The 15,098-nt window shown below is 40.8% G+C and overlaps 1 protein-coding gene across 3 annotated transcripts in view; it reads left to right on the plus strand.

Moving 5' to 3' along the window:
* ABCA1 (ATP binding cassette subfamily A member 1) overlaps positions 1–15,098 on the plus strand; it is a 98,802-nt gene that overhangs the window by 21,412 nt on the left and 62,292 nt on the right. For all 3 annotated transcript variants that reach the window (XM_084224864.1, XM_084224863.1, XM_084224865.1), the window contains exons 3-5: positions 849–942; positions 4,233–4,374; positions 5,241–5,362. In XM_084224864.1, the coding sequence (XP_084080990.1) occupies positions 849–942; positions 4,233–4,374; positions 5,241–5,362 (358 nt within the window). The remainder of the gene's footprint in view (positions 1–848; positions 943–4,232; positions 4,375–5,240; positions 5,363–15,098) is intronic.

Below are 15,098 nucleotides of genomic sequence, written 5' to 3' on the forward strand. Positions count from 1 at the left end.
ATAGCTTACTGAAAATGCATGTTTATGCAGTCTTTCTGGAGTGGGAAGGTAGGGATGTGGCCACTGAAGCTCAAGTCTGGGAAACTTCAGCTTCCGTCTCAGAAGTTCTAGGCTGGAGGCTTGCTTTTGTCCACGTGCTTCTGGGATGTGATACATCTCAGTGAATTTTTCTGCACTTCAATGCTTTGTCTAAGAAATGTTATATATTTTATAGCAGGCTTTTTCTTCTTGTTGTCTTGTCCCTCTAAATAACTGAGTTCTTTATGTACCTGATATTCACTGCCTTTCTGTAGATTACCTGCACTAGTGGGTGCTGCATAAACTAAAACAAAACAGACTAGATATGAGCCTAATCTTAGTAGCTCTGCTTTCTAGATACCAATACATTTCTGCAGTACTGAAAGAGTTGGCGTAGCATTCATCAGCACAGCTTCCATGCCTGATCTGTTAGGGTAGAAGCTTAATGGTCTGCTGTGAGAATGGGATAGAAGTATCCCACTGCCTCAAAATATGGGATTAAAAATTCAGCTCATTTCTAGAAAGATTATTTGGGAGGTTTCTTTCAGTTAGTGGACAGAAAAATATAAAAATAAGCAAAAAATAACCCTTAGGCACATGAATTTTAGTTATTCAACTGGCACATATCAATGAGAAAAAAATTGTAATTCTTTGCAGATTATCCTCTGAAGCTGGAGGAACAAACTTCTTGATCCTGGCATGCATAGACAAAGCAAAGTGAGATGGTGCTTACAAAATTGTTTTGGCTTACAAGTGGATTGTGCTAGAACTTCTGCTCTGACCTTTTTTTTGAGTATGGTATCTTAATACTTTGCCTTTATTGTTTCCAGTTCCAGCTGCTGATTGAAGTTGCCTGGCCTCTGTTCATCTTCTTCATCCTGATCTCTGTAAGACTTTCATATCCGCCCTATGAGCAGCATGAATGTAAGTAACAAACACAGCAGCTGCCCCCAGAATGCTTGTTGTTTCATGGTTAGAATGCAGTAATGCAGCTGGCAAGATGGAAAGAGCACTGGTTCCTCACTTCAGTCAGAAATATGCAAGAGGGCTTAACTCCTTGGCTTCCACCTTGGAAACTGTAGTTAACTGATGATGTTGCTCCAGGACTCTAGGTTGCTGCTCTTTTTCTTGCTGTTTCTCATTTTGTATTTATATGACCTGAGAATTTGCTGTACAACTCTGCAATATCTGTAAAAACTGCACAGAACCTCAGTGTTATTTTTCTTTTTTCATCTGTGTGTGACTTAGCATAAAAGAATGCAGCATAAAAGAATGCAGTGTTTTGATCTCTAAGAAGGCAATCTTGTTTCTAGGTAGTAAAGTGCATTAACATATTACATTAAAGGGTGCAAGGGTGATTCCATTCCTTTGAACCATTACAGTGTCAGCTCTGCATTTAGTAGATTCAGCAGTCATACATTGATGACAAAATAACAATTCTACTTTTCTTTTTGCACCCTAAATGGGTGCACTACTGCTTTTCTGTCAAAGGAAGCTTGTTCTTTATAAAGGACTATCTATAGGCCTCTTTGGTTACCATTTGATTTAGGAAGCATGACTTGTTTATTAGGAACATGGTGTTGTTTTACTCTGTTTGGTGACAGGTTCATACTGCAATTAAGTGATTGTGGAATAGCTCTTTGTTTACCTTTCCTTAGCCTGATTACTGCATGGTAAGGTTTAAGGGTCAGCAAAACATGCTTCTGAAGTGCTCTCTGATGTGTTTCTTTCTTGAAATAAGGAAAGAACTCCCTTTTACAGCACTTATCCTGTCTAGGCAGTATCTGGGGCATTTTGTGCTGTTTGCTGAGTGTTCAAGCTGGTATCTTTTAAAGCTGAGGTGTTAGTGTTTGCAGTTTTCCATTACACTTTGGACTCTGCTGATCCCATGTACTGCCTAACTGGCTTTTTTCAGCCCTCAACAGCATAGTTAAAACTTCCCTAAGTTAAATCTCATATTTTACATGGAATTTGAACTGCTTTTTTCTGACTGAATGTTATGGTGACATTAGGAAAGATACCTGTAATACAGATATGAAGCTGAAGAGAAGCAATTAGCACTCTACTCAGCTTCTATAAATAACTAGCAACCTCAGTGGTAATTCATTTCAGGTATGGCAGGACTGTGTATAAAGTGAAACCTAGCAAGAGCTGTGATTTTGTAGAACTACTTGGCTTGGTCTTGCTAGTCAGTGGCCTTCATGTAGAACATTTGCTCTGGCACCATGGTGTTATAAGCATAGTTTTGAGCCTTTTACCTGCAATCCTTTTCCCTTCCCATTTATGTTGACCATTATTACTTCGTCTGTCTTCTTACATTGTTCTGAGCAGTTATAGAGTAATAGGCATCTGGTAACTTTGAATTCACTTCTGTGGTAATTTTTATTCATTTTTTGAAGAGCGTCTTTGAATAGGTTTCTAAATTGTGTTGTCTGGATTGGTTTCACTGAACATTCACTTACACTGACAGATGTGGATGTGTTGTGCTTTTGCTGGACTGTGAATAGATATAGAAAGAAAGAAGGCTTTTGGGTTGATGGCGAACTCGTTGGCAACCCTGTGGATGCCTTAAGGGAAGTAGGATTGTTATCTATAGTGGTAGTGTTGTATGCTGTTATGAAACTACTTATAGGGGATAGCAGTAACAGAGCCATATGCAAATGCTTTGTAGCCTCCACATAGCCTCAGTATTTTAATGGTAGTCTTTTTCAACTAACAAGTAAAACTTTCAGGTTTTTTTCCCTGGTTGAGAAGAATCAAGGATTGGACTGTTGTCAGGGTTTCTTGTTTCTAATGATCTGGCTTAGTGTGAGGAAGTTTTCTCTTAAAATGTGAAGGAACAATTAACTTTGGAGTGATAGCTATGTGGCTTTCACCAGACCAGTGAGACAAGACCTATTAGATTGCTATTGGGCCAGAGTGCTAGTGTTGTCTTGTGTCATGTAGAGCTTCATTTTCTGTTCCTGAAACCCATCAAAGTATTCAAAATGCACTTTTTTGGCAGTGGGAGGGAGAGAAGTGGGCAAGATGTGACTAGCCTCTTCTGAAAAGTTAGATGTTTGCAGCAATGTAATTGAAAATTATGTGCTGTTGCACTGTTTTCTCTGTATCTTATCTGATTTAAAACCAACAGATTCCTGCTACACTCTTGGAGAAACTGGTGTTACATGCATCCCTGTGTCTAAATTGTTACCATAAAATCTTGTGTGCCATTCTTTTTTCGACATTGCTCTGAAGATTTTCTTGGAGTTACTAACAGTGTGAAATGAAAGGCATGGAGGACAGAGAAGATGATTCTCTGGGAAGTTTTACAAGACAAATCTGAAAGTCTTAGCATTTTTCTTCTTTTTCCCTCCCCCTACTTCACCACAAGCCCCTCTGCCAAGAACAAAAAGGCAAAATGAAACAAAAGTCAGGTCAGGTAAATAGCTCTTCTATTTTAAACAGAGCTAGGAGTAAGGGTTCCCTGGGTACTGGAAACAACAAACTTCACTTTCTTAACCCTTCTCCTGTGCAGAGTCCTTTCTCCAGGGAGGGCTGATAAGATTCCCATCTTCCTTCTGCCACCCACATTAATCAGCCTTGCTGTAATTTAACGGCTTTGATACTACTTCTTTCTTAGGCTTTGATACTTCCATTGGGGCTGTGGAGGTAGGGAGCCTGTGTGATTGCAGGCATGCTGGGAGGATGAGGCACCAGAGAGATGTGGTGGGCATCTGATCCTCAAAGTCTTGAGCTTTGAGATACTGAGGAAGGGGCATAATCTTCGTCCAGGATCCTGTCCCTGGTGTGGAGGTGAGGAAGCAAGCTTGTTGCAAAAAGCAGCCCAACAGCTGAAGTAAGGTCCAGGATTATACAAGGGAGGCCTTTTTTCCCTACTCATTTGGGGGGGTATGGGATTCACAAGTATACAAGTGGCATACTGGTGGAGATCTGCCGTGAGTAGTTTGTTGCTGCTTTGTTCTTATATGGGATGTTAATGCTAGTCTATGACTGCACTAGTTCTTTAGTGGAAGGGTTTAGACTTCAGCAAGAAGATTTAAAAGAGCAGTGTGGAGAGTCTAATAGAAGCTCAGTCCTTCTTAGTGTTGGCTGGTGTGCTCTTTCATAAGCACTTTGGGGCAATAAGTAGTGCACTGCTCTTCGACTACAATGCCATGTAGTAGAGGATTGTATCATGTGTTTGTCTCCTAACTCCTGTCTTTCTATTCTAGGTCACTTTCCAAATAAAGCTATGCCTTCGGCAGGCACCTTGCCATGGATACAGGGGATCATCTGCAATGCCAACAACCCATGTTTCCGCTACCCAACTCCTGGGGAATCCCCTGGTATTGTTGGAAACTTCAATGCCTCCATGTGAGTCTGTCTGCTTTTGCCTCATCTCTGTTCTTGGGGAAACATAGGGGAAAGGGGTATTTGAAAGTCATCTGTCAGTTATGAAATGTTACACTGTGTGAGGGCTTTGCAGTTTCTACCACCTCTGAAGTACCGGATTCTTCAGTTACCAAGTTCATAGGGACTAGCAAACAGCTGGTAGGCATGCAGAATTCCCAAGTTCAAGTACCTGAAGCTCTTGGTGAATGAAAAACATTGCGTGGATAAGGACTGAGCCCATTCTCTTACCTGGGCTAAGAATTTGACCTCAAAAAAGTAAGGCTTTTTAAGATGCTCCTTTTTTCAGAGCTTTTTTTTTCCTGTTTAATGAACCTCTGAACAGTGTAGAGCGAGAGGTAGTTGAACAGCTTTAGGAAATACTCCCTGATATTTTTTACTTATTACTGGCCAACATGATGCAGGAAGCACATTTTATGGCCGGCTTTCTTATACCTCGCCTTACTTGCTACGTTCATGGTCTCTGGAAAGATAGACTTAATGTAGAGCATAATGCACCTAGAGAAGCATTTAAAAGGAGCAAGGATATTGTTAAATTATTGTGCTTCTAAGAAGCAGCAGGTTTTAGCCAGCAGGAACCCCTCCCCATCTCTGTCATAAAACTGCTTTCAAATGCATGATGTTCAGTGTAACTTAGATGGATCTTGCATTAGCAGACATCTTTTATTAGGCTCCTTGGATTGTCACAGGGTAGTCATTGAGGAAAGTTTTTTGTGCTGGAGTTACATAATTAGAGGGGATTAAAGTTTGGAATTGGTATGTAAAACTGTGTCTGTGGATGGTGGCTCATGGAACTGATGACTGCTGGTTGTTTTTCTGTTTTCCTGCAGTGTTTCCCGCCTGTTCTCAGATGCCAGGAGGTTACTGTTGTACAGCCAACAGGACACGAGTATAAAGGATGTCCAGAAAGTCCTGGGGAAACTACGCAAGTTGGGGAATTCTTCTGGCTTAGGTAACAGCCTGATAGAAAGAGTCAATATCTGATATTTCTGGCCTGATTAATTCTGTGTGCACGTCAATTTCAGGAATGTGCACTATTATAACTTACAGCTTATTGAACCTTTTCCAATCCTGCAGAAGTCCTTTAAGCCTCTCCTGTGTCAGAGCTTTGTGTGCTCTTTCATTTGTTTGGTGGAAGAAGAAAGGCTTGGTGTGTAATGCCAAGAACAGCAGCTGGTTTGGATGTGAAACTATTATCCTGGGTGCACTGAAGTTAGTCAAAGTGCTTGTTTTCTCAAAGGAGCTGAAGTAGTGTGTCTTTTTGGGAAAAGCACTAGTTATTTTGATATTTTGTGAAGCAGTGAACACAATGTAGCTACAATTTAGTGTTTTACCCTCTGAGCTCCAGAGGGAAGTGTGCTGGAAGAACACAGATGGGGAAAAATTGATATTGGCCTCCCAATTTACAAACTCAAAGCTGGTTATTATCTGACAATGAAATACGCATTTCCCTTCTTGTGTTTGGTTTTGGAGGGGGATTTTTTGTCCCTATATGACTTTGGTGTTGTATACTCTCTGATATTGTCTGGCAGGATTTTGAATGGCAGGGTACAAAAGAAAACTGTCTGGTTTCACTGCCCTATTTCCTATGAAAATTAGAATCCTCCCATTTTTAGCTTGTGTGTGGAGATGGTGTGCCTTCCTGTCCTGTGCAGATGAATGAGTGACTAGTGTGAGATCACATAGGAAGCTTGCAGCAGGGCTGGGATGTGAAAGAGCTCTGTCCAGTCTCAGGAAATGTGGTGGATCCTTGCTATTGCCAGGTCTCTCTGTTGTGGCGCCTAAAAGTTTTTCGGCATAGTCTTCCCTGAAAGATTATCTGTCTTGGCTGCTGTGTTAGTGTGGCATGTGGCTAGTGGAAGTGATGGAAAGTAACAGTTTAGAAAGACATACAATAGGGAAATAGAAAAGGGAGCACAGCCAGTCTTTATGCAGCATGTAGAGCTCTTTGAACATAGGTGTCCTTTGAACATAAGTTGTCCTTGGTTTCACAGCAATAGTTCATTTTAGCATTTTTAGCATTTTTAGCATTTTTAGCTCTTATCAGGGCAGGCTGCAGGGAGAAAAATATCTGACCTGGTATGGTATGAATAATGTCACATAGTCTGATGTATACTGAGCACACTTAAAGCAGAGATGGTGCTTTTTCATTCTTTTCTGTGTTGCTCAGTACATTGTAGGTCACCTTGGAATAACCTGTACTGTTAGTGACAGGTTGGGAGGTATGTGCTGAATGTATGTACAGACATGGACTGTGCAAGGTATTTGTCTTGGGTATTTAACCCCCTTCTTCTCTTCAGAGTTGTGCAAAATTCTGATGTAATCACATCTGCATATAATACTGTAGTCTACTGAGTACAGTACTGACTACTCTGATCATTAGCTGATACTGATGTATAAAGGACATGCCTCCTTACTAAGGACCTCAGTATCCATGCCACCAGACCTTCTCTTTTTTTACTCAGAGAACTGCTGAGGGGCATCCTCACACTCTTACCTAAATCTGGAGTAGCTTCAGAAGGGAGAGGATACAGAGTGAACCCTTTGGGCAGGGATGGACACATAATGAATACTGCCAAAATGAGTTAAGATGACTATTTCCCAAGGAGAAGTTTGTTGTTTTCATGGATATCTTCAATTGTTTGGTTTGGTTTGCTGGGAACAAGCGCTCCCCGTCAGAATGACAGGTATTGTTGTTACTGGTAAAATACTTCTAGCAGTAATATTTTACTCCTTAGCAGTACTATACACTTGCATTGACAAGTTAACTCTTCCAAAGAGAGTAGGTCCTGATGTGGTGTTTCCTATTGAGTCATGCAGTGAATGTCGGACGTGGATGTGTATACGAACACTATCAAAGCCATAACTGAAGCTCTTGCTGCTGGGAAAGTCTGAGGGGGGAGGAGTGATTCCAAGAAGAGTTTTGCTTATGGAGTGCTATACAAGTTTAAAGTCGAAGGCCCATGTTTCTCTCTACCGTAAAGACTAGTGGACTGACTGTAAAAACAAGCCTCAGACCCAGTCATCACAGACTATATTTCTAAAATAAAATATTTCAAATGTGTACTCAAAAAATCAAGTCTCTGTGTCATTAGAATGACAGAATGTCCATTGTTGGTAAGGCCTTTGGAGAGCAAAGCCTGTTTGTCTTTCTCATGCTAATTTACAAAGCTGTGCAGCTTAATGGATCCTGCTGTCCACTCCTTGGTTGTGTGATTCATTCTTTGACAGCAGGCATGAAACAGAATCCTCTAATCTGAGAAGCATTCATGTATTTATACTTAGCAGTGCTTAGATTCCTGTTCAAGGAAGGTCAGCTCTCAGTTGCTGTTGATGATGAGGTGTGAGAGATGCAAATCCTCTTCACTCTAGGGCATTTCTTCCAGTGACTCTGGGAACCTAAGGAGACAGTAGGAGTGGGTGTCAGATGTAAGTGCACCACCCAGCCTGAAAGCGCTGTCTCTATACATGTGTTTCCCTCAGTAGCAGGAGGGCTCATTATCAATAAGCTAATAATTGAAAATGTAATATCCTGTACGTTTTAACTCTGGCCTGGACCTAAAGCCGTGTGAATTGGTGGTACAGACAGGTAGAACTTTGCACCTTCCCCAGAGGGATGGATTGTGTGCTCCTTGGTGTGTGACATGGACTCTTGTTGGAGTTTCTGCAGTTCCTTTCTCCCCTCACACCCTCTTCCCACTACTGCCTGATGATTTTGGAACAGGCTTCCAGGAGTTGATCTCTCATTGCTCGCATGCAAATTGGAGCTAATGCTAGTCATGCAGAGCATTCATGTCTATATCTGGCTTCTGATGTCTGAATCTGTTCAGAGGGCATTTGCCTGAGTCCTTTCACTGGAACCTTCTTCAAAACAACCCACACAAACTAATGTTCAAGGTGTGACTCTTAGTCATCTGATCTGAAGTTAGGCATGAGCTAAACCTTGGGGATGAGAGACCTACTTAAGATGGCTCATGTTGCTTGCACAGGTATGAGCACGTTAGTGTCTTTGTTAAACACAAGGTAGGGCATGAAGGTTTTGTTCAGAACACACTATCCACTCGTTCCAACAGGCTTTGTATCTTAGGCACTTCTTGATAAGGTGGGAGATAATTCCTCATAACAGGGCTGTTTGTGCAGGAGTTGGAGGAGGAACAGCAGAGAAGATCTCTCTCTTGGAAAGGAAGATGTTATTAGTAGGGAACAGTCCAGTATTGCTTTATGTAGCACCTTTTTTGGCCAGGATGCCAGGATAAAGTGCTAAGTGGTGGCGTGAGGGAGTTCAGCACATGCGGCTGTCATGCTCTATGGGCACTGCTCTTGTGTGGCTGCCTCCAGCAAGCCCCGAGCAGTGAAATCTACGTGCAGGCACACACATACCATAACATAATCAATTTTGTGGGCAGGTGCCAGGTGCCCTCTCTGTTCCACTTGTTACATATCTGTCCAGCAATGTCACCAAGGTCTTTAACACTCCTGATAAGGCAGAGTGCAAATCAGTACAGAGAGTCAAAGACCTTGGTGGCAGCACTTTGAAAGAGCATGACAAGGCTGCTGGGATTGCCAACTGCAGTAGGTTTGGATTGCTGGTTGCAGGCACTGAATCTGCAGCTGGCCTCAGTGCCATTTTATCAGGTTAAGTTTTTGCAAGAAATAAGCTTTTCTTCTGTTTTGAAAGGTGGAGATACTGCTTGCTATTGACTCGGAGGCACACTTTATTTCTCCTTCTATCTACAAGACTCCAAAATACTTTGTTCTGCAGTGCCACAGGATAATAAATAAACACATATAATTAAGGCCATTTTCTTTGATTGCTGCTAAAAGTTGCAGATATAAGCCAGCCTGGCTAGTATTTACTGCATTGCTTTTAGTTTTCAGTGATCCCAAAGGGCATGTTTCTATTTTTCTTGAAGCCAACCCAACTAAACAAAAATGGAGCAATGAAATAGGCATAGGGAAACAAACATCGCCTAAGAAATTGCATCAGATCTCAGGCTATTATTCCACATGTGCCCTGCCTGTCCCAGTTGTTTGCTGGGTTAGTATTGCTTGTGGCAGAAGAGACAAACATCAGCTGGCTGGCATTCTTTGCTGATGTTGCACTCTGCTACACACAGAGATGTTGACACTGAAGGAGTTTGCAGCCTGTCTGGTCAATGCTTTTTTTATTTAACAGGTAAGGGATGGTAGAGGGGTTGTGCTGATGAAGAGCCTTTGGAGAGGCTTTCTGGTGGATTGTCTATTACTGCATGATTACAGGGTGCTCAGGGAAACAGGATGTCATACATTATCTGCTGGGTGACATTAAGGTGGTGGCTAACTCCCTCTGAAGTGTCTTGTCCCTAACAAAATTGAACCCACGCCCTCAAGCTAAACATTCAGATTGATTCTTATACCTGCCTATGCCTGTCTAATTAACTGGTTTCCTCCCTGACTTCCTTTGGGAAGAATCCTAGCAAAAACCAGCTAGGCTAGAATTTAGACTAGCAAACCATATGCCCAGGTGACCTTCATGCCCAGAAACACCTGCAAACACCAACTGTGGCAGGGTAGCATTCCTGTTGCTGCACATAAATAGACACCTGAGTTCTCTGATAGTGTGCTCCACAGTAACATTCAGGTCATTGCTTTTCCTTTAGGCCGAGGAAAAAGTGCTGCCAGAAATGCTGCCCTGTGGTTTCAGTAGAGAGGTCTTGATTTATTGGGGTAGGTAGGAAGGCTACTTTACCTTTGTGTATTCAGCAGCAGTTACCTTGCACTAGCCCTCAGCAGAACTCCCTAGGGCATTCCTGGCTGCTACTGCCTCCCAGCCCAAAGCATGCCTCCAGGAAGGGGAGTCTGGGACTGTGTGGGAACCGCTGCGATTTCTGCTGTGGTCAGATGCAGCCTGTCACAATGAGCAAGTGGAAGAAGCAGACAGTACTGGATGTTTGGGTTGTACAAAGATTGTAGTTGTTGATTGAGTAGGAAATTCAGGTACACGTGGCAGTTTTCCCACATTTGCTTAATTAATTTTTTCTTCAAATCTCTGTGCTGCTGAACAGACATAGAAATGAATGTTCTTAGAGTTTTCTTTAAGTAAATGGAAATTGTTTAGGCAACTGAAGATTTTCTGGAAAAACATTTCCAAAACATTATTGGAAAGGCACTTTAAGTTCCTTACTGTGGGCAAAGTCTCTCTGTGAATCCAATTCCTGTGTTATTTTTCCTGTCTTCAACTGAAACCGGGAGGTTGACAGTCAAGTGATAGGCAAAAGTGGCAAAGACTTCTTATGGCAGCATTGGTCCCAGGTTTTTTATTGGGCAGTTAAGTATATAGCTGTAATTAGTTAGGTGACATGATATTTGCATAATTCAGAAAATAGCATCCTGTAACTACAATATAACTAGATACAGAATTATCATTTTCAATAGAGTCTGCTTTCCTTATTATTTGGAAGGCAAGGATGTGATTAAACTAATAAAATTATCTTGATAGAGGTCAAGGTACAAAGGTCTACTGTACTTTAAAATCTGTTTCCGGGAGAATCATACTTGATTTCTGTGGGGTTGTTCATGAGCAGTTGTTACTATGTGACTTTGCTTAGAGGTTGAGGTGAGTAAACACATATAGCATAATGTGCTGTAGTCTGATTCTGTAGAACTGGGCTTTAATGCTTCCTTTTGGTCTGAACTTCCTTTGTACAGAGATACTTCTAAAGACAGAAGTTCAGAATTATGCCAGCTTGGATTCTAGGTAGATATGTATGGATGTGATAGAGCAAAACTGAAATCTCTTTGAACAGGGAATTGAAAAAACATATGCAGTGTTACTTTAAATCTGGCCTTCCTGTTGTGTCTGACCTATACTAGGTGACAGGAGCTTGCGAAAAATGTTTCTGAGAATCCTGTCACAGGAGATTGTGTGAAACCAGTTAAAATAACACAAGGAAAACTGCAAGCTTGCTGGCATAAGGCTGCGCTGGTGGTATGATTACTTTAGAACCAGCTAACCTGGTGCCAGTTAATAGTCTCACTGCGTGGAGGGCAGTCAACAGCACCCTTAGCAACAATTATCAACAGAGCTGTTCCAGTAGATACCAAATTGCAATGTCTTAATTTCATTCCTGTTTATCTTAACTTGTCTAGATAAAGATACAATGATAAGGAAAACAAGAATTGCTTACTGTGCTTATCAGTAATTAGTATTAGTATGTGCTGTGGAGGTAGGACCATCTTTAAAAGTTCTGGGTGTTTTCTTTAGTCTTTAGCCTTGTCTGTCAATGCTGACTTTTATTTTAAGCCAGCAAATAAAGTGGAAAATGTTAAGTGAACCGCTAAACTTCTCACACTTTGCTATTATTTCCCTCTTTGCATGTAGCCTTGTCAGTATAGCTTGTTAATGTCAAGACTATGTTGCCAAAACTTACGCTGTTTTAGCTTCAATTTGCATTTATTTTCTGTTTTCCACTCTGGCAAATTCTGTGTTTCTTTTCACTGACTTCTAATCTCAGAATCTTAAGAAATGCCTGATTTGTAGAAGATTGCATTGGGTTTATTTAAGCTGCATTCTGAGGTTGGTTGAGACAGCAGGACAGAGACATTGAGCTTAGTGTTAGTACTCCCCTAGGAAATATGTAACACTGTTATCTGATGAAAAGTTCAGCTTTCTCAGGGGATTTCCATGGGCCTGAGCTCTCATGAGAGTGGAGATTATGAAATTGCCCCATTTGGAAAAAGCCCTGTACGCTTCTGTGTTTGGTTGGTACTGAGGCCAGAGTGCCTAATTTGGGTCTGACCTCCCATGTCTCTCAAGTTAATATTCAGCTTTGGAGCAGTCTCTAGTAATTTTTTAAATTTATTTTATCTTCAGCATGTATTACAGACACTTACTACCTAATTTTTACAGCATTCCTGTGAGCTAAATAAATAAACAGCTGCCATCATTCTCAAACACAGTAGGATGTGGCAGTTTTCAATGCAGTCAGCATGCAGTAAAAGCTAATGGCTTTTAAAAAATGTTGATGGTAAATAGAGTTCTTTTTTATGCAGGCAAGAGGGCAGGGCACTGCTTGCCCGATTTTTTTGAAAATCCACAACAGTTCAATTTTTGGGTAGTCCTTCATGTTCTATTTAAATATTTTGGATCGTAAAATAAGTGATTTTTAATAGCAGGATCCTGACTAAAATGAAGCAAAATATTCTGCCTCCTGTTACTGAATATATTTGCAGCTTTATTAAAATGTGACATTCTCCACTTTCAACCCTAGAGATTTTTGCTGTTGCTGTGTTTTATTGAGTAGTAGTTGTGAATTCTTTGAAACACATTTTAAATTCATTTTATGGGTTTTATGTTTATATTTTCCTATGTTTTGTTTTCAAAATTCTGAAGAAATCCATTTAATTAAATGCAACAGCTGCAGAATTAAAAAGATAGGTATACTCTTATGTATTTACTGAGCGTCAATAATTAACAGAGCTTGTTAAAACCTGGTATTGCTTAGGCCTGTGTATCAGGAATATTCAGCTAATAAAAAATTGGTGTACCTTTGAAAATTTAGTGGAATGTCACTCATCTATTAGCTGAAGATCTTGCCCTAGGTTTTTTTTATGCTGACCTGGCAGCACTCTGTGTGCTGTATGTGGGCTGTTCTGTGACACACATCCTCTGTAAACAGCCAGTTTCCTTCCCTTTCCAATTTAGCTTTAGTTTTAAGAATGGTGCAATAAAAGACCCTTTAAAAGGATTTAAAATAAGACCCTTTCCTGTGAGTTTTGGTGTTTTGTGGTGTTTTTTCCTCCTTCTTGAACCTTCCTGTTCTTCTAAATATATTTTTAGAGGAACATACTACCTGAGATAGTATTTAGATGTGTTTTTTTGACATTGTCAGAAAGTTTATGCAACCACAGACGGTCAGAACTTAATAAGCATAAACTATTATGTCTTTGGAGGTCTTTTCCTTATAGTTCTCCATGTATTCTAACAAGTGCAGCTGAAACATAATTGGACCATATCTGAAGCTGACTGAGCATAGATATATGCCAGAAGGAGATTTGCTGATGCGGCAAAGACAGCTCACTGCAAAGATAGCAATATCTGAAGTCTGAGTGCTTGTTCTGGATTGTGCCAAACACCTCCTTAGGAAAGCAGCACTGCTGCCTATCCAGCAAAAAACTGCTTCAGAACAGTAGGGAGAAAAAAAAAAAGTGGATTTGATACTTGGGACCTGACATGGACTTGGAAGTCCACTGTCCCAACAATTTTCATTGTAGCAACATTATTATCATGTGACAACATGGTCAGCAGCCATCACCTGTGGTTTTACCCTGCTCTGTTCACATGCTTCCTCCTTAGGAGGTAGGGAAGTGTGCTGTAAAGCCAGAGAACACAAATCAAGACAATGAAGTAGCCCTTTAAGTCCACAAGTGTCTTCACCTACCTGGTCTTTATCCTTCTTTTTCGTGTTATCTCTGCTGCTACCTTAAAGTGCAAGGAATTTTAGTAGTGTATACATAGAAATAATGTGTAAGACCTCTCCAGCAGTACATAATCCATTTTCTTCAGGTAATTGCTGTGCTTTCTGACTCTGGTACACAGAATCAGGTTCCTAAAGTACCAAGAGGCACCGCTCCTGCCTGCACCTAGAAGTAATCCAGTCCTCTGTGCAAAGCAGAATGGTGCGAATACTCCATGGTGTATTTTCAGCCAGCAAGTTATATCAGTACCAAAGGGAAGGACTGGTTAGTGTATTGACAGGTCAATAGAAAACCAGCTGGAAGAATGAGCTCCTGAAACTACCAAGGCAGGGTCTGTTTGGGACCATCCTGATGTAATGTAATATAGTGTCACACTTATAAGGTGAGATAAATGATTTCCAGTTAAAACTTTGTGTGAATTTGGGCAGTCATTATTTACTAAGCATCTGTTTTTTAGTCTTTCACAAAGATCGAGAAAGTTTTTCAATTATTTTGAAATGCTGTTGTTCAATAGTCTGATTTCTAGTAGTGAAGGGCTTGAATAGCTGCAAAGGTTGCCCTAAACTAGGTGCAGAAAACATCTTTTCTTTAGTGCCGAAGTTTGAGGGTTTGATTCCTTTCCGTTGGACTTGAGACTCGAAAGCAAACCCAAACAACTATCTGTAAGGGTAACTTTGCAGTGACCAACTAAATTTAAATGTAGGGAGCAATCATGGCAAGCTGAAATAATTTAGATGTAGTTGTATTTTCAGTTGAAGTAGACAATGTTTATGGTTAAACTAAGTGCAGTGTCATGATTGGCTTATTGTTGTTAATCTTCAGCATTTTTTTATTGGTTTTACTCTTTGTTCTGAAGGTGGCTTATGCTGCAGTGTGCTGGATAAGGAGCATTAGGACTTGGCACTAAATTCAGAAGTGTCAGATCTTCCTTAACATAGAAAAAGTAAGAGCTATTATGATCTACTGATTGCAGACTTGGTATCTTGGTAAACTTTAGAATCAGTCAGATGTCAGTCAAGTTCCCCGCATTTGTGACAAGTAAGAGGAACAGATATCTGGCAGGATGAGCCTTCACACCCACTCTTCAGCCTTTCTGTTTAAGGAGGAACAAATACAAGTGCAGGACAGTCAGGGTGCTTTGATCCTGGAAAGCTCTGCCTGCTGTTTTGCTTAAGGTTCATCATTACACATGCCAGTTTAATGGGAGAAACTCTTCAAAATGGATAGGTGGT

The sequence above is a fragment of the Fringilla coelebs genome (assembly GCF_963513975.1).
Source record: "Fringilla coelebs genome assembly, chromosome: Z".
Lineage (NCBI taxonomy): Eukaryota > Metazoa > Chordata > Aves > Passeriformes > Fringillidae > Fringilla > Fringilla coelebs.